Source organism: Pangasianodon hypophthalmus, chromosome 4, assembly GCF_027358585.1.
Source record: "Pangasianodon hypophthalmus isolate fPanHyp1 chromosome 4, fPanHyp1.pri, whole genome shotgun sequence".
NCBI lineage: Eukaryota > Metazoa > Chordata > Actinopteri > Siluriformes > Pangasiidae > Pangasianodon > Pangasianodon hypophthalmus.
The window spans coordinates 16,637,234-16,657,769 of record NC_069713.1 but is presented as its reverse complement, the minus strand read 5'-3'; the positions used below and the strand labels follow the sequence as shown (position 1 = coordinate 16,657,769).

At 40.3% G+C, this 20,536-nt stretch overlaps 1 protein-coding gene across 3 annotated transcripts in view; it reads left to right on the top strand.

Annotated features, from left to right (window-relative positions):
- The first annotated feature begins 15,875 nt into the window (after positions 1-15,875).
- The window catches only part of rbpjb (recombination signal binding protein for immunoglobulin kappa J region b), a 45,380-nt gene continuing 40,719 nt past the window's right edge, over positions 15,876-20,536 (top strand). Inside the window, exon 1 of one of the 3 annotated variants that reach the window (XM_026936418.3) lies at positions 15,876-16,088. In XM_026936418.3, coding sequence (XP_026792219.2) covers positions 16,069-16,088 — 20 coding nt within the window. In that variant the 5' untranslated portion in view covers positions 15,876-16,068. Of the gene's footprint in view, positions 16,142-20,536 lie in introns of all 3 variants that reach the window. The other 2 variants (XM_026936417.3, XM_034303817.2) reach the window with 2 other exon arrangements.

Genomic DNA, 20,536 nt, shown 5'->3' with positions numbered 1-20,536 from the left:
AGCTGCAATTGTACACATTTAAATAAAATTTCAAGATGTGTCCCAAGCCACACAATGCACACTAAAGAGTATGTCTAAATCATAATGACACCAATAGGGTAGTAAGATGCTATTTAGTATGGTAGTATGCCATTTGGGATGTGGTCCAAAAATTTGGGACACACAATTGCTCAGTAAGTGTTTCAGAAGTGTTATGGGAAGAAAACTTTAATGTGTGCATCAGTGTGACTGTCACAGTTACTGAGTACCAGGTGAAAGAGCAAAATCTCTCAAGAAGGGCTCATTTTTAGCAAACATTCATTCATTCATTCCATCAGGTGGGGGTTGTGGTGACAACAAACTGAGAAGGTCAGCCCAGACCTCTCTATCCTCAAGCACAGATGCCACCTCTTCTTGGGGAATCCCCGGATGTTCCCAAGTCAATTGTGAGATATAATAATTTTTCTCCAGCACGTCCTAGGTCTTCCCTGTGGTTGCCATCCAGTAGGGTGTGACCGATACAGCTCTAATGGGAGCCGACCAGGCGGCATCCTTGTGTCCGAACCACCTCACCTCAACTGACTCCTCTTGATTAGGAGGAGCAACAGCACTACTCCGAGACTCTCCCAGATTGCCAAGCCCTTCTCCATATTGTGGATAGTAAGCCAGCAGCCCTGTTGCAGAACCACATTTCTATTTGATACATATACAAAGAACAGTCAGAGTTTTCCTCCCTGAGTCTTGAAACCTCTTGAAAGCAACCATCTCGTTCACCAGGAAAGACTCCAACTGTGAGGCCCTCAGCCTTGCGCTGTTGAGTATTCCCATTCCTGTGGGAACTCCGGACTAGGAAAGAGACCACCCCTGATTGAGAGGTTTGGTACCGGAGCCCGTACTGTGTGGATTTAAGGCCAACTAGTCTAGTCCATACCTTGCCATCTCACACACTAATTCAGGTTCTTTCCCTGCTAGTGAAGTGACATTCCACATTCCCACAAAAAATGTCCATTGCAAAGATCTAGTCCATCTCAAATTGACTCACAGCAGCTCAGAAACAGTTAAATGGTTTTAAAGTAGCACTAAATGAGTTTTAAACAGATATGTCTCTTGGATGGATGATTCCAATAAGATAGATTAGTATTTGTGTAACAAGTTTGTCAGTAAGTCAGGTCATGTGTGTTGTGTTGTGACAAAGGTTTAAAAAAAATAATTAAAGCAGCATTCGGCATAGACTATTTTAATGGTTTGAAACAACACGTTCAGGGTGCTTTAAGGAAACTTGCAGGCCTTGTAGTGACTTGTAGTCACCACCTCTCAGAGCCTAGTGTTTTGTTGCTTAACAAAATAACAGTAAACCCTTCAGCTCATATGAATGACTGCTGAAAATGCTTACATACCATGTGGGGAAATCAGTCTACCATAATCTATCCTATGAAGAGACCCTAGAGACCCTTCAGCATTATTCAGTTCAGAGTACTATTTGCAAAATAAGAGGAACTTCAAAGTCAGCAGCATGTTATATACAAAACAGCCATTTAAATGTGGTTGGTGTTTTCATGCATTTGTGAGGCAAAAAAACTACACAATCAGCAGCCCAGATCCACCCAAGACTTGTGAAAAAAGTATGTGAAAGCATAACAATCCTTCTGATGTCAAAATGCGGGGATCAAGAACTATACTATGCAGACATGGATGAATATAGTGTTTGCCTTGGAATTATTGTAAAGTGTGTGAGAAGAGAAGAACCATCACTGAATTTCAGAAGTTATGGTTTATGATTTCAGTTTTTTAAAAGTTCATGTTGAGACCTGAATCTCAGTGGCCTTACTCGATGTTTAAAAAGTGGGCAGGTTGCCTAATGTGGCTGTTTACCTGAAGAGAGGAGATTACAGGATCAGCTGTGAATGATGTATCGCTTCTGGATGAATGAGGCTTTAGAGGGTTCTCGTCGTCCCACCCACTAGCCCTCTTCCACAGAGACTGACCATTCCTCTGCTAACTCCACGTCTGTGGCCTAAACTCGGAGCACATGTTTTGCGAGGCTGGCGAAGGCCCAGACCAGAGCTTTATTCTGCCCCTGGCAGCACACAGATTAGGCCTGTAATTACAGGCCTGGGTTTGGACCGAGCTTTGTTTGAGAAAATGGAGAGAGGTGGTGGTGGGGGGAGTGATGTCATCTCTGGTTTGGAACAGCACTGCTCATGATCATAGCACCGGTGTTGGCTGACTCTGCTGTGTGCAGCACAGAGGAGCAGCGATGAATAATACGTTTCAGATACAGCACTTCGTGAAGGTTAATAAGGTACGACCTATATGAAGGAATAGATGTCAATGATCAGGCAGGCAATCATATCGGCAGGCACTGGAAGCGTGTAATGATTGTACCTGACAGACTGTCATGACGACAGACTCTGATTCATTGCAGATAGGTATCTGAGAACAGTTTTTCCTAAAGGCAGCTGACTGAAGTGTCAAAAACTCATCCACGCCCCATCCGAGGCACAGCCAGATTGAAAGTCCAGAAAAAGGCTCAATTTTTTTTTTACAGCCTGTTGCTTTCAGTGTTTTATGAGGCATTGTTAAAAAATGTGGGCACCCAGAGAATTTATATAGCAATCCCACTTTATTTGTTATCCTTTCTTTCAACAATATTTGGACGAATCAGGCCCCAATTCGGAGTACTGTTAAAACAACAGAGATTAAGTGCACTTGGGTAATCTCTTCACATCTTGGGCTTGGGGTGGGGGGGCAGGGGGGTGGTGGAGAAGCACTCTGCCCATGTAAACGTGGAGCTGGGAGTTAAGGGGGGACAGTTGGCCGAAAAAAAGGCCAGGGAATGTAACGTGAGCTGCGGTTGGGGAATTAGTGCGGGGGAGCGTTCACGGCCCTGTTTTCCAATCTCTTCATCAGCTGTAATGCACAGACCTGATTTGCTGAAGAACAGCAATGGATAGTGACAGAGTGAGGAAATGAACAATAGACCGGTAAAGAGAGGCACGTCAATAAATGTGCCACAGGATACGATATATTATATCTGATAGACATTTTCTTTGGGTTTCCCCCCCCCTACTTTCTCGTGCTGTTTTCTATATGATTCTACAGCATTACTTCTTTTCTCCATTACATCTTTCTTTATCTTACATTCTTACTTTATCTTACTTTCTTATTATTCTTCCATCTCTGTTCTATTCTTTTTTATCAGTGTATTTTCTGTCTCATGTAAAAAAGGAAAGAATGAGTGGGTGGAAGAGCAGAAGAATGGAGCTCTAGACCTTTGAAATGTGTGCAGTTGAGGAAATAGTGGTGACCTTAAAAGGGTTCAGAGACCTTCTGGTCCAAGACTCCTCAACTTATTCTCAACCATCCACCCACCAACTCCTTTGCTTATTTCCCCCTTGATTTCTGTGTCCTGAATCTGTCATTTTGGACTTTTTGTCTTTTCTCTGTGTCAAACTACTTATATCAGTGTGTGTAGTGTGTCAGCAGCATGGTGTCCAGACACTTCTTGAAGCGCCCTGTTTGTTCTTCCTCGGTCAATATAGCTCTCTGCCAACACTGACCTTCATTCAACCATTAGTCAGTTATGTGCAAGTGTGAGCAGTTACAAGAAATTTGTCACGAATTCCCCCCTCACCCTGCATTGCGTGTTCCAGCATGATGAACGCTACTTTCACGTGATGTGTTTTGTTTACTACACGATGCGCTCATTGCTTTTGGTTCTAGTCCTGTCGCTGTCCTTGTCCCTGTCCTGTCACTTGTCCTGTTGTGTGCATCTGTTTTGTGTTAGTTCTTGATTAGTTCTTCTATGTATCGTTTGAATGTGTCATGCATTTCTGGACATTGTTTTCCTAGTTTTCCTGTCTGCTTTTGTCTTGATCCCTTTGCTGGATTCTGACTACAATTCTTGGATTTTGCCCCTAATAAAGTTCACAACAGTTTGACACACTTGCATCCAGCCTCCCATTTCTGCACATTACAAAATTAGACACATTAGAAGTAAGTAAAAAGGTCAGCAAGAAAAAGTGTACATTATATACAAATGGTATATTCTATATATCTGTGTGCGCTTGCTATGTGCATATCTTTATGCAGTAGATTCTACAAACTTACCACCAAAATGTGGCTTTCTAGCGGTGTTTATCCCGAAATGTGATGCAATCTCGGATGTTTTCAGCTTCTAAAACTGATTACATCAAAAGCTTCCTTTTCAGAATGTATCTCAGTCAGATGAAGTGCGAGCCAAAGCAGGAATCCAGTGTTAAAATTCATTAAGTGGAAACAGAGAGAGAAAAAAAAACAGGCAAATGAAAACAATGGAAAACGCAGAGGGTCTATCAGAGCTTTGGCAGAGCCGACTGGGTCAATCTCACTCTTTCCATGTTATGGTTTCATGGCCAAGGAACCACGTCCGGTCCTCAGCCTCTATCTCTTTCCTAGCACTCCTGCTCTTTCTTTCTGTCTCTCACCCCCCTCTCTCTCTCCAATCTTGCCTCTCTTAAATTTCAGAGGAAAAAGTAACCCACAGGGAGGTGATGAGATAAAAAAAAGGCAAATACTGGAGAATGTAGTGAATGATTTCCTGTCTTTTTAAGACCACAAACCAAAATGTTCAGAATGTTCTGGGGTGACTGGATGCCATCTGCCTTTGGTTTTGATGCATGAGCTCACCGTTCAGGAAAGGAAGATCATTACCACAACACAGCCACCGTGAGTCAAATGTCAGCCAACCTCTCTAATGCCAAAGCAGAGCCAAAAGGAAAGAAGCAAAACTGAACGTAGAGCAGAGGGAGAAGATGAGAGGTTCAGAGGAACAGAGGAACAGAGGAAATCCTCCTCAGTAATGGAAAAACAGGTTATCTGGTGAATGGGACTTACAAAGGAATAGTGGTGTTTTATTACAAAAGACTGAAGAGTGAAGAGGCTCTTCCAGTGTGCGTTCTTCTGATTCACTGGGGGTTTTGGTACAGGGAGATCTATTGTTTTAAGCCAACAACCCACCTGCTCACTACAATACACACACTGTATTTATTCAGCACAACAATTTCTTTCTCTCTGTCTCTCTTAGCTGACTCACCCGGCTGTTGTTTGTGACACCAGCTGTCTTTGACCTCTGGACCTTTCACCCTTCACCTCACTATCTGCTCAGTGACACACAAACACGACCGAAATGACGCCCCAAAAACGTTCTTCTTAAATCACATGTCCAACTGCTCCTTCACACACAAAAACCAAGACAGTTTCCACAATTTACATTAATGTAGTTCTTATCCTATATGTGCCTGTTATAAGTAATCATTATAAATGACAGGAAACCAAAGTAAATATAAATATTATAATTTTCCTCACATTTTATCCCATTTATCACTCCAGGTTTATGAGTTCTAGCACATGCCTCGCAAAGATGGTAGGAAATTTTAAATAACATCTTAAAGGAATAAGACAGAGTTTTTCTTATAATGGAAACCTAAGGGCAGTTGATGAATTCTGTCAATACATGTGTAAAATATGTTATTATGTAATGTGACTATTAACAAGTTATTTTGTAAGGGCTTAGAAGGTAGATTTTCAAGAAGCCCTTTCTGAAAGGACACATTATACAGATTTATAACTTTAATTTACTTTTGACTTACTTTTGACTAAAGAATTCTTTTAAAAAAATCTATAGATCAATAGATTTATGTAAAAATCAGTTCAACACAGGGAAGTGTGTCTAAATTATCATCTGCTGCTAATGCTAAAGCAGAGCCAAAAAAAAAATTAGGTTACAAAACATTGTAGATGTCCTTTAAAGAAGGAAAAGGGATGGAATTGTACGAAAGAGTTGTAGAGGAGAATTGTTCATACTAATGAGCTAAATGTGTGATCAAAAAGTCTTACTAAAATACAACGCAAACCAGCGAGACACAAATACATCATAAATAAACCATGACTTTGCTTTTAAATCATCTCTCAAGTCTTGAGTAACCTCAAGGACTCATGTGTGATTTACTTTGTGCTCAGGACAAAAGTGTTCTTATTAACCATCAATTTGCAAAGATAGACACCCAAACACTATCATCAATCAATAGTGATTTTAAAAGGAAGGAGGCTAACAGATGATGCCCTTTTTTGTGTGCACACACACACACACACACACAGAACCTCTCTTCACCCCTCCGCTCCCCCTTCCCACACACTCACACACACACACACACACACACACACGCCTTGCCACGCGAAAAGCTTTTTGTGTGTGTCAAGGGGTGGGGCAGTGCAAGTCCATAACGCCAAGCTCAAACGCAAAGGCAGTTAAGTGTGTGTGTGTGTGTGTGTGTGTGTGTGTGCATGTGCTGCACAAAGAGGCTGGAGAGTCTTTTGTAATGTATATCAACTTGTGCCACGCAATCACCTGACATTGTTCTCCAAGCCCCGCCAGCCACCCTTCCCTCTTTTTTTCCCTCCTGTCCCTGCTTCCTCCTAGCAGGTTGGCTGCATTGTCTGAGAGCAGGCAGGCAGCGCAGGCCGGGTGTCTGTTGGAGAACAGGAGGGGGGTGAGGAGAGAGAAAGGAGGGGTGGATGAGGGGGGGGGGGACAGGGGAACAACGCCGACCTCAGTGAACAGCGGTGACCTAAGCAGATGGCGGGGCAGGCTCTCCACTCAGCCAGAATTAATAACGTGTGCCATGTCACATTGTCTGAGACGGGCCTGACGAATATAAAAGGAAGGGGGGAAAATGCTGTGCTCTCTCTTTATCCATTACCCCATGCTGATTATTCTCTCTCTCTCTGTCTGTCTGCGCAGTTTTGGTCTTTGGTCTTGGTCTTGGCTAAGGCAAGGGTTATAGGTGGTGTGTCATCTATGTATAAACCACTAAGTACTTTTCTCCAAGTATAACAACATTCAGAAGAGAAGATCTGCTGAACACAAATGCAGAGATGCAGATTTACGCACATTTTTCAGACATTTCGCATTCTTGACCTTTCCCCCCTCACCCACTGCTGGGGGTGTGATGTGTCGAGTGGTTGGGAGACATTTCCGGGGCCTCCTTAGGATCAGTCGAGCTGCTGCCAAAAGCTGCAAGAGCAGGTCAGAGCCTGAGGCCTCCTCATAATCACCAGCACTCTTCCTGTCCAAAAGTAGGGTCACGATCTCAGCATTGTCAGAATAGTCTGTGTGTGAGCATGACTGTGTACCAGAGAATGACGAATCAGACGTGTCTCTGCAGTGTAGCGAAAAAGTAGGATGTTTTAGTTCCATGTGTGTGGGAATGTTGGGAAGAACGATCAGAGTTAAGGTTTTGACAAGCCCAAAGATTCCCATATTGCATCCTGTATGAAGAAATTCTGCTAACTGCCTCATTTTCTGGGATTTGCAACCAGAAATTAGCACCATGCTGTCACTGCATAAAACATATTCCTCTATATATCCGTGTATAATAAGACATGTTTGAGAAACCAGGCTATAAAACTGTATTAAGGTGTGAAATCCAGCTGTTGATTACAAATTGCAGTTTGGTGGTTTGTTTTTAAGGCAAACCAATTTTTTATTTGAGATTAAATTACAGTGCTTTGTGAATGCCTTTACAAACCGTTTCAAAGTGGCCCTTTCCATTGATGGAAAAGTCAGTCGGCTTTACGACAGAGAATAAAAAAAAAATCGGATGGTGCATATTTTTAATGACGGCTCATAAAACTTCAGTCCCATCCCTTTTGCAGACTCTGTGATTATGCTGTCAGGGTGCTGTTAAAGCCAGCCGTGTGCTGCACAGCATGGTGCGACACTTAAATGGGCCTCACATCAAATTCCCCACACACTCAAAAGCAAACTAAATGGCAGGGAGTGGAGTGTGGTGCAATGCTCAAATACGTCCTGCTGAAATTTTGCAGAAGGGTGAAGCGATAGGAGTAAATACTGACACAAATGCAGAACAAGATAGTTCAGGATTGTGAACTCTTCTTTCACTGATCCTCCCCCATTTCCACCCCATGGCATTTAAAACATTTCAGCAAGCAGAAATGACTAGTACAAAAACATGCTGTCAGCTTCTTATGTCTGAAACACAGGGTCAGGTTACTCAGTATGATAACAAATGAAACAGTTTTGTAGGGAATAAAACACAACGGGACAGGACGTTATAGGAAAATAACCCGTGTTGGCGTGGTGTGAGGCGGCCTGACGAGTTACTGAAGTGGATTATTTTCCTCTAACAAACGGCATTTTATTCCTCTTATACCACAGTGATTTGTCAATGATTACAACTGTCAATTTATGAATGAACAACACATTGTACTTTTTTTTACAATTATTTTTTAAAACTTTTTTTATAGTTACATTTCCTGTTATAGTTACATATCCTGTAGAGATACAGTTCCTGTTATCACTTACGTTGTAGTAGCTATACTAGTTATTCTGTCAGCAGTCCCGTGTTTTTTCTCTTTCTGTTAGTTAATAAGAAGTTTATAAGACAAAAAAAGCTGCTTGTCACATTACTGAGACTTCTGTAGCAGAAAGAGTCATTCTATAAAAATTAAATATACATCTCCTTTTAGAAAGCTTAACCATATCAACGATTATGTTTTCTTTGTTAAATAATGGCATGTTTTTTATCCATTTATTACTAGCCTTAGGTTATGTGGAATATGTGCCACAGAAACAACAAGGCTGAGTGCATTAATATAAGCCTGTGATATGAATTCCAGCCAACACTAATGTCAGAGCCATGCTGTTCTAGAAAGTTAATCAACACCCTCTGACCGATCAGAGTCGAGAACTCAACAGTGCTGCGGTATTATAATAATAAATATCTCACTGCTCTATGAAGAGTTGCATTTTCTGGGAAACAATTTGGCAGCGCATTGCCTCGCTGTTCCCTTTGTATTTTTCAAGTAGCAGCTTTCCTCAAACATGTCCATACAAAGACATGAATGTGAGCTGCACTGACCACAATGCTGCTTGAGGTCTTGAAATCTGAATGCTGATGTTCCAACCGCATCCCAATGACAAACAAAATTAGGTTTAGTTTCAAGGAATAAACCCCTGTGATTGGAAGCATTGGGGTATACTGAGATCCCTAAATGCAAATGCATCAGGAAGATGATGTTACAAAAGATGAGTCTGGTCATACAAGCTGCCACATGTAATTTGGTTCAATTCCCCTGCACTGTTTTAGGCCAGGAATCTACACGTTTGCTAGAAACATTAGAACTAAAAAGAAAAAAATGCACTGACCAAAGAATGCTGTGGTTTGTGTGTGTGTGTGTATGTGTGTGTGTTTTTATGTATAATGATTCCATTTGTCATTAATGTGGATGCATTGAACTGACCACTGACCACTTTCAGATGTACTTTGGAACTGTGTTACAGTACACAGGAGACTTTTATATAATACAAATACAAAATGTCTAGTTAGACAGAAAAGCATAGTAGATTGCCTCTGATTTGTAATTCAGATCCCCATGTTGAGCCACAAAATTCTCTGCAATGACTGGATTTTTTTCTTTTCAGACGATTAACATTACTATGACATGAGCTCAGAGTGAGCGAACATGCTGAATCGTGTGAGGAGAGACTCATAAGAAGAATAAGTTACCTCTTGTACTTTTGGATTTATTAAGCAATAAATGACACTTGACACAGTATCCTTTAAAACAGGAACTAGGCTGTGTTTTTTTAACAGTTGGACTCAGCAGTTTGTCATTAGTTTGTTCAAGTCTCAAAAAAAAAACTAAAATCTTTAGACATACACATCTATATACCACATTTCAGTTTGTTTCCTCTTGCTTTTCTGCTGCATATCTGTACCTGATGTTACCCTTTATAACTGTGTTGACATTATACACACACAGTGCCACATGACAGATGCCCTAATAACATACTTAGTAAATTTAATCACTAACTTGGAAAAAAAAGCTTTACTTGTAGTGTTTTTGTTGCTGTATCAAACCATGGTATTAACTCCTCTCTACCAGACCTTAGTATTGTAAAGAGTGAAAACAAATCTCCTTCCTAAATCCATTAAAGACAGAAATGACATCTTGTTTAAAATCACTCCAATGTGTAGAAATTCTATCTAATACAGATCAAGTCTGAAGTAAGGCAACCTTGTCACTCTGACCTCTCCTTTAAATCGCACGTTAGAGTTATTTAGACAGCTTTATTTCTCAAAAAAACATAGCGTTACTTAGCCTTAACATGTCGAGCTGCTGGGATGTTGACTCACACGTTTGTGGTGTGCCTAAGGCTACTATAACACACTTTTTATCTAGAAAGAAAATCAATCACTTCACAGCTGCTCATGGAAAATTCTGCAACAAGAACCAGAAACAGTGTGCTATCAATATCAGTTCTGGCACCGCTGCATGTCCTGTAATTTAAAACTGATTTAAAACTGAGTTAAAATTCAACTGTATAAACCTGCCAATAGAACAGAGAACAGATAGCAAGATGTAAATCATATAATCATGATGTGATGAGGCTTCCGGTGATAAATCTCATACAGCTGGTTCTATCTGGTCCAGAAGACTAGTCAGATATTCTGTGTCTACGTGTTACTTTTAGTGTGTGTTTTTTTCATACAGGAACAAAAACAAACATGTCCAGGCGTGATGAGGTGGTGTGATCCATTCCACACTGAAATTGCTTATTTTCCATTATATACACATTCTGAATTGTTTTCTTCCTCTTATACCACAGCAATTTGCCAATGAGTACAATTTTTCATTTATTAATGGACAACGCATCATACTTTTTAACCATTTATAGTTACTTTTAATGTTGTAGAATGTCCGTGAAACAAGATCGTTCCTGTTATCACTTACATTATAGAAGCTATAAACAGTTCCTTATTTACTGGCCTCTTTTTTACTGTCTCTTGAAGTTAATAAGACAGAAAAAGCTTTTCATGTTACAAAGAAACAGCAAAGCTCAAATCCCTCTATCCTGAAGACTCTCCCATGGTAGAAAACTTAAAGGAACAGTTTTACCTCTGATGCCTCCCATAAAAGTTAAGAAATATCTCTTTACAAAAAAACTTCACCAAATCATATACGGGATGTTTTTGTTTTGTTAAACAGAAACACATTTGTGAATCTGTTTATTATTAGGCTTATGGAGAGTATCCACCCTGCACATCCCTGTGAATGTGCTGTCACTATAGGAATAATAATGTATTAGAGCTTTAATATAAACCTGGGATTTGAACTATTTGCACTATTTGTCAGAGCTGCTGTTATATAAAATTTATCAACACCTTCTGACCAACCTGAATCAAGATTTCAGCAGCACTGTGGTATAAATAATATCAATGTTATTTTAACAACTAACACAGTTTTCTATGCCTTATCATTGAGACTGCCTTCAGTAAACAAAAACTGTTTCTGACCATCATTTCTTATTCAATTTTCCAACACAGTCCAAACACTCCTTTAATGTTAGTGTCATGATCATATATAAGAACAAAAATTGTCGGTTTTGTATACAATTCTGAAATTTTCTGATATCACGCGCATCAGTGAGCCTTGGGTGCCCATGACTGTTTACTTGCTGCATAATATATCCCACCCTTTAACAGGTGCCACTATAATCAGATAATCAGTGTTATTCACTTCACCTGTCAGTGGTTTTAATGTTATGGCTGATCAGTGTGTATACACACACACACACACATATACAGACATATATATATACATACATACATACATATACACACATTCATATCTGTGCTTTGTCACATTATTTTGGGGCATCTCATGTTGAAGTGCTGCTTTTTGCATCAACATTAGCTGCCTAGGGCTGGGGTTGAACTGTAGGATGTACTGCAGTAGAGAGAAAGAGAAAGAGAGAAAGAGAGACGCCCAGACCACACTCATATTTTTATTCAACTGTTTTCCTCATAGAAAGCTGCAGACCACTGTCTCCAAAAGTAACTATGATTAAAACCTCTGTGCATGAATTTGGTTTCATCCTCTCTAAGCAGGAGAAGGATGAGGAACCCACTACTTTGGATTGAAACGAGGAAAGATATTTTCACATGATTGATTCATTGGGTTATATGTACATGTTTATATTACAATATTACATTCTGAGGCACTTTGAGCATATTTTCAACAAGTACTGTTTTTATATGGTGTGTTAACGATGAAAACGGCATCCCACAGATGGAACAGAACAGAATCCAGAAGTTGACATAGTTTCACTTTTACATATAACTACTAAAGACTCACAGATGGTGATGGACTGGAATAGATTTTGATATCGGTGAACATAGAGAGACTTAGTATTCAAACAAACAAACAAACAAACAGAAATCAGAGGTCAGAAGTCAGATCATCCTTAAACCCATTTTTACAGCAGTCAAACTATTTCAAACATCAATTCCTCTGGAGTTCCCCCTAAAAGAAAGAATATACAAGAACACCTGCCCACACACACACACACACACACACTCTTACCCACCGAAAATTCTACTAACTTCATGCTGACAAAATGTCAGTGGCTTCTTGTGTTGCCAGGTGGCACTGATTTTCAGATAAAAGTGTGATCTGATATTAGGGTTCATGTTTGTACAGACAGTACAGTCATTCTACCAAAACGTCGGTTTGGTGTATTATATTTTGAAACTTCTTTCAAATACCGTCAACATGAATCAGTGCTTCTCAATGGTTTTGGAGCCAGGGACCACTTTAACTGTAAAATAAATTCCACAGACTCCCTCAGTACAGTTTAATTTTATGAACATAATCCAACTATACAAATGTTAGGCTCATGCTCATCATTTAAATGCGTACAATAAAAAGGTGGCTATTTATTGAACCCACTGAGCTTAAATTCCACAGACCCCCTTAGCAAATATATATTTCTTATTTAATCTATTATACTTGTTATCTGTTTATTAAGAACTTTTTATTCCTGAACTTTCCACCAACAGAATACATTAAATCCAAGTGACATTATTTACAGGCCTACTTGTTTTTGAGTTATTAAGGTTTGGATTAAACTTGTTTAATTCAAGTGACTTGACAAATAGGCCAATGGATATAAGAACTAAAAAAATATATAAAAACTTTGATAATGTTGGGATGTGTTTTACACCGCTGTAAAAACGTTTTTGAAAGCCATGGACCCTTTGGCGTCCCTGGCTTCACTTTGAGAACCACTGACATAAACCATACACTTTCAGCAGGACATAATCATATTTTCCATGAAATTTTTGTACTTAATTTTTGCACTCTTAGAGAATGTCTGCAGATAAAAATGACTACTATTGGAAGATTTCCAGTACACATCCCCCAGTATGATACTATAACTTCCAAGCTCCTTTCTATGGTAAAGAGAACTTTCTTAAATGACTATATTATTCTCTTTGGAAGAGCTCGTATTTCTCACTCCTCCATTTTCCTCTATTCTCACTGACTATCCAGAGGCCTGTTTACATTATGTTTAATAAGTAATAAATGAAGCGAACAGCCTTATTAAAAGTCATGACAGGCAGCTAGCATATCATAAGTGGCAAGCCATAGCTCAGTGCCCACATTTAGGTGGGTCAGAGAGACAAAATCACATCTGGTTGGATGCTGTAATATAACTGGAGAATCAAGCCCAGTCTTTTCTTTGGCAGAGACACACAAGGAGTAGACGGCACTGGATTTACAGGCGGCACACTCAAGGGTTAGTCGTGATTGCTTGAATTGGCTGTGCACGTTGCATTTATGGAGCTCCTGAGATGGGTCTCTTCCATTCAAAACAGTTTTATACCAGAGTGAGGGACAAGTGTACATGGGAAAGAGAGAAAGAGACAGAGGATAAATATATGCTACCAAATATGATATACCTAGAGAGTGGATTCTTAAAAAAGTCACTTTGAGTAAAATATGTAAAAAGTAAATATATTATGGCATTGCTAATAACAGTTGTTCGTCAGATGGTTGTCTGGCTAAAGCAACACTTAATACGCACGAATATCTCGTGTTTCAATATGCCTGAATACCAGATGTCCCCCGGAGGAAACTTTGAATTGTTTCTGTGAATATTCATAATAATTTTATTAGTTTTTCAAAGATTAAATTATGAAGTGCACATATGCAAATGCTGCAGTGTTTGAGATTCCTTTTGGGGGCTGTGTAGTAAATGCACTCGAATGGTCTTTTACTGGTTTCATCTGTGGAAATTTTACGTGTCCTATAAAACTGCAAGAGACTGGAGGTCTTCCTCAGATTGTAATAAAACATAGGGAAAAAAGAGTGGAAAATTGTTTCAAGGGGTTGAGGTTCTCTTCTTCCAGACTTTAGGGTCACGGAATATCCGTCCAATTCCAGTTTCTCACCACTCTCTATCACTCTCTGCCTTTTCCTGTAGCACTCACTCTCACACTCTGTCACTCCAACCTATATCTCTGTCAACTTCTCCTCCCCTCTCCCTCCATTCCTAGCTCTGGCAGACTTATAGAGCAGTAATAAAAAATGAATAATGCAGCTCCAAATCAGAGACGTGAGGATTTATGTCTGATGTGCCTGGTCGTGTCCCATCTGTATTGGAGTCCTGTGGATATCAGGAACGGCATTTTGAACTCAGCAGTCAGGCTGCCAGTAAATTTTTCAAAACTGGATCATAGCAGCAAACAAACACAGCAGAGCTTAGTCACAGTGACAGCTGCATCATCAAGCGTGTTTGAAGAAGATTATGACATTTTATGTGGCACTTTATGAATTAATAGATCATTTCAGATTTGTGGCTTAGTCTGTGATGTTTATAGTTGAATGCAGAAATTTGCATACGTCTCGGTTTCTGTGCAAAAGAAAAAAGCACCTCTATTTTCTATTTATCTAGAAAACATAATTTCATTTTAATTTATTGGTGTTTTCCCATTGAAAACATGGTGTCCAACATTTTAAGCTCAAAAGTCATCCCCAATGCCATGCTCTTTATTTAAATAATTTGATTACATTTATTCATTTTTACAGCCCTCCTCATAACACCATGGCCCCCAGTTCGATCCTCAGCTTGGGTTGCTGTCTGTCTGGGGCTTTCCATGTTCTCCTCATGTTTATGCAGGTTTCCTCCACATTCTCCCGGTTTCCTCCCATTGTCTAAAACCATGCAGGTAAGTGGACCGGGAATGCTAAATCCCACCTCACTCCCAGTGTTCCAGGGATAGCCTTCAAATCCACCGCAACCCTGAGGAGGAGTGGATCCTGAAGATAAATCCATTTAATTTAATTTATTCGATGTACTCCATTAAGCTGTCTAATGACTTAGAACGCTGCACGGTCATGAAAAGTTCACATCATCAGTGAAAATGTGAAGAGTTAATGAGATAAACAACAGGAAAACAGCTTCTACAAGACAAGAAAATAAAACAGCAAATATCAACCTTTCACAAATCCAGAGCAAAGCATGAAAAGCATGAAAAAGTCCTTAGAGACAAGTGGGATAGAAATGCATGTTTATATAACATGCAAACGTATTGTTTTAATGGTTTCACTCATTATGTATGTAACCATGCAACTTGCATTAAATGCAGTTCATGTCACTATTTCACTCTTTAAGTAGGAATGCTTAGTATGGAACTGTATGGAAAAAATATTACTATTATGTGATGTGTAAGCAGTTCCACAGGATTTAATAATGTAGAGAATTATTGAACACAGCCATACTTTAGCTGGCGCATTTTAAAGTTGTCACGTGTCAAAAAAACAGAAACAAAAACAAAAAGTTTTTGTGCCTCACTGTGAGAAAGGAGCTAGCTTCACTTCTACAGCCTGGTGTAACCCAACCATCCAGGCGAGGCGCGCTGTGCCAGCTCTCGCGATAACATGAGCTCAGCTCCACGCTCCTCTATTGTGAGAGTTTTCTTACTCTCGCGAGATGTGAGAAGTTTCCCACGCCTGTTGTTGTGGCGTCTGCCCTTTTCTCTCACTCTCCCCTGTCCCCCGCTCTCCTCCTCCTCCTCCACCTCCTCCTCCTCCTTCCTCCGGCCCTCCTGGCCGCCCGCCCCCTTTCTCTCTGTCTCCCTCGTCCCTTCATCTCCAGTCCGCTTGTGTTGTCTCGGCGGCTGGTCGGTGTGGGAGAGCGGATCTCGCGAGTGTTGGAGTTTTGGTGAGAGTTTGTGGAAGATGGCGCCTGTTGTGACAGGGTAAGTCCGAGATTCAGCGCTGGTGCTGAGACGGGAGCCAAACTGTTTCATAAGTAGGTTACTTTGACATGAAACAATGTGGCATACCTCAGCTGTCGGATATTTTACACGGTTATTTACTGATACTTCCATTCTGTTTGTTGGCTTTATAAAGGAGCGTGTTTGTGGTTTTTTTTTATTATTTATTTTTTCCCTCTGTCCCGTGTGTAGTGACTGTTGCTACCCTGTGTGCTGTATTATTATGGGCTGTGTATTTGTATTGGACCAGCGCTGTAGGCTGAGCCTGCATGCCACTTCAGGGCTAACCAGCTAACACTTAGCCGTTAAAAGACCCTTTTGGGGTTGCTTTATACTCAGGAAATGGCTGTATAATAAAAATATAGCTAGCAGACGTGGTCCCTGTGAATAGCCTTGTATTTTCTAAGGGAACCTCACAGCACACACGGGATGTTGAAATGATAGGAGCTGGATGTGCAGCTCAGGGGCAGTGGCTTTGTTTCGGGGAGCCTCGTCTCCAGTTGCGCCTTCGCTTTAAATTGGCGGTATTTTTGCTCTGTATCTGGTATTGAGAGTTACTTCTACAGTGTCTGTGTGTGTCTGTGTCTGTGTGTGTGTGTGCGCTCTCGGCTTGAGTGTTGTTTACCAAACAGCCCCACTGCTGCTGCTGCTGCTATCACAGTGACGCGAGGTCGCGCGCCGCACTGTCGAGTGCAAGTGAGGACATAAACACAAGCTCCAGACTGAAAGCTTTATCATCCATAACATAACCCATTTCTTCTCTTTTTTTTAAACGTACTTCCAAAGAGAGTGTCCATCGTCTTGTTTTGGTTCCTCTACTAAACCAGGTCACTCGTACAGAAGAAGCTGGACAGTGTTGTGAAATATGTTTGGAGATGCCTCTGTTTGTTCTGCTTGGTGTGATACTACACTACACTACACTACACACACACACACACACACACACTCTCTCTGTCCTTCACATCATGGGCTTTTCGCTCTCTAATCCCACTCAGATCAACATCATTTACACATTTTCTCCCTTCTTCACACCACACCTGCATACAGAAGTTAGAATGAAGTTTCCTATGGCATAAATATTCCTAAAAACACAACTTATCCTTACCAAAATATAACCTCGATAATGTAGACAATATGTAGCCTACACATTAATACATGAATATATACATTAATAGGAAACAGTACATTTATTATTCTAATTTTATTAAAATATTTTTTGCTGCATGTTCGTTGAAAGATATCTCAAATGTTAGGAGCTAAATTATGACCTACAGCAAAACGTTAATCTGAAATATGTTATACAGTATTTGTTGATTTGATTGAATACAATATTGATATTAATCAAATAAAATCCTAGCTTTATGATAATAAAAATGCATACTAATACATTATTAAGCCTTTTCATAATAATATGTAATTTATAGACTTTTTCTACACATTTGTAGCTGTATGTCATCTGTTTTGCCCAATTTCCCCTTTGAGCACTGGCTTACATGTTAGAGAGAGCGTTACCCTTATTTTGATACACGAAAATCAATTTCTTCCATAATCATTGACGTACGCATTTTATTAGTAGATTATGAAATTCAGCACTATTTTAGTTATTTTAGTGCATCCCATAAGAACATGTAGCTTTGAGTTATTTGTGGAAGGAAGAAGGCGGCATCACATCGGATTTAATGCATCAAACATAAAGTCTCATTTTTCTTTTCTGCACAGCGTTCTTTTAAATAAGCTCTTTGCTCCCCTTTATAATCCTTTAGGCAGCTCAGTTGGGGTGTGTGTGTGTGTGTGTGTGTGTGTGTGTGTGTGTGTGTGTGTATGTGTAAAGCAGCGTAGAGGGGGCTGGCTGTATGTGGGGGGCTTTCCAGCAGACCTGAACTGCCTCTGTTTGCTCAGAGAAGCCAGCAACTGGCTGAACGGCCACCTGTCTGTCTGATTTTATCCACTGAGGCCCGTCTCTGAACACGAGAAAAGACGAGGGGTCATATACTGATTTTTGGGGGTGGGGTAAAGGCATAAATGTAATTAAAGGGCCATAAGGGGGCTTTATTAGCATGAGACAGGATATTGATGTGTAAACGGCTGGAGATGTGAGTGTTCGGCTGCCCCTTTAGCATTTTTTTTTTTTTTTTTAAAGAAGGGTCGGTTCTTCCACCTGTTCCCCTGGTTGAGAAAGCTCAGGGGAGAAGAAGTGTGCCACAGTAGTGACACTTTTTTTTTTTTTTTTGGACTGGGGGATGGAGGGTAAGAAAGGGGCCAGGCATGTGTAATAGTTACTATGCGCTCATCAGTGCATTTGTATCAACACCTCCACCACATTGAAGTGTGAGTTTCAAGCTCACTACCAATAATTATTTTATCAGTTATGAGTAATAAGTGCAGTTTGGTTCAACTGTTTTTCCTCACAAATGATTCTCTTCAAGAATGTAAAATGATGTAATATAAACAAAGAATTCTTGGTAGTAGACGCACTCTGCCATGTATTGTATCAAATAACTACAATATGGAAAGTCCATGAAAGACTCAAAATAATCATCGTTGCTTTGTGTACTAGTCAGACTTTCCTAAATTACCCATGTGCATAATTTCAGCATGTGATTTCATCTGAATTTCCTCCTTAGTTTTATGTGCTGATAAAATACATATGTTTGCTATAATAATATCAAGCAGCAAAACAACACTGGTTTCACAAAGACAGCTTCTACATAGACCATTCCATGAGATAGAGTAATCGAATTGTGGTCAGTGTGATGGTGGAAAGTAACCAAACTCTGTGTATTTCTGAAACTCACTAGTGCAAGTGTTCCTTTTTCTGTTGAAAGAAAACTCTGAAATCTTTGTTATACCATAGACACCAATTGTGTCATTTGATATACGCAGCACTGAAAGATGAGCTGTTTTGGATAGTAATCTCTGCATCGTGTGGAATCATGAAAGTGTTAATTACCTGTTCCAGCACGACATGCCCCGAGGGAATAGGATTTGACTTAACGATTTGATTTAACACGCTTGTCTTTGTTGCTATTTTCATTTTCAGGGTGTGCTGTTCAGTGGAAGTTTATCCCCTTTAGTAGTGTGTGTGTGCGTGTGTGTGCATGTGTGTGTAGCTGGGGTCTGGCCTTGCAAACGAGAGGTGAGACGTGTTAAAAGAGAAATGTTCCCACAGGGCCTCTACCCTTCCCTAATGCCCATTATCAAGGGCAAGTTTGAGAGAGAGAGAGAGAAGAGAGAGAGAGAGAGACCCACACACAGAAAGAGAGAGACACACACACAGCGGCATGGAAAGAGAGAGAGACACACACACAGCGGCATGGAGAGAGAGAGACAGAAAGAGACTGAGTTTTTGGTGTGTGTGTGTGTGTGTGTGTGTGTGTGTTTGTGTGTGTGTGTGTGTGTGTGTGTGCATGTGCCTGAGTGTGTGTAACCTCTAACCCCTCACTTACTCAGTTACCTGAGCAAAGGTGAGTGATGTAAGGTTACAGGGTTAGAGAGAAATTTGTTTCTCGCTTTGTTTGACACGTCTCTTTGTTTGGCCTCTTCATTTGTTGGTTGAGAGGAGAAAAGGAAGCCGTGTAATAAAGCTGTACGTTGCATCAGCTGTGTCTAGTTTCATCTAGAAGGAAGCAGTGGTGTGCATACATGCAATGTTACTGAAGGGTTTAAAGCCTTTAATTAAGTGTTAATATGAGTATTCTAAGGGGAAATCCAGTGAAGCCTTCATTAGGTCATGGATGATTTGAAATACGATGATGTTTTTGTTGCCAGCCACACAAGCAGCATGTCTTTAGGATTTATGCTTGGCATTCAGTGTAAAGTTTGGTCCCTCACCACATGAACCTTGTGTTTTTCCTCCTCAAGTTAGCGTGCATATTTGAGCAGGAACGCTAGCACTCACAGCTGTGATGTAAGCGGATGTCTGCGTGTCAAATTCAACTGTGAAAATGTGTTAAACTACTGTAAAGGCCTGCTCCGGTTTGATTGATTATCCTCTCGATGTATTGATGTTTGACTGACTTCTGTGTGAAGTAGCCAGTTTTTGTGCCAAATGTGAGGTTCAGTTCTTCACGCCAAGAAAACGAAGCACACTATTTGCTTGGGTGAGCTTGGTATGTTTTGAATAGTATTAGCTTTATCGTAGAGGATCAGAACGTATTTATTGAATGCAGCCAAAAAAAAAAAAAGGGTAAAGATGAGTGAAGTGCAGTTTTATGAAACACTGGGGCGACTGGACAGAAATCCCAGTTCCTCCATCGTGTTTGCTTTGGCTTGGCTCATGGATAAGAAGAAAAAAAAAAAACAAGCTTGGGAGAAGAGCGCTGTTTACAGTGCCCTTTACTTTCAGAGTTTCCTGATTCTCGCTCCAGGCTGTTGGTTACGCTTACAGCGAAGGGAACTTTGCTTTCTTCACCGTCAGCAGTTTTAGAATT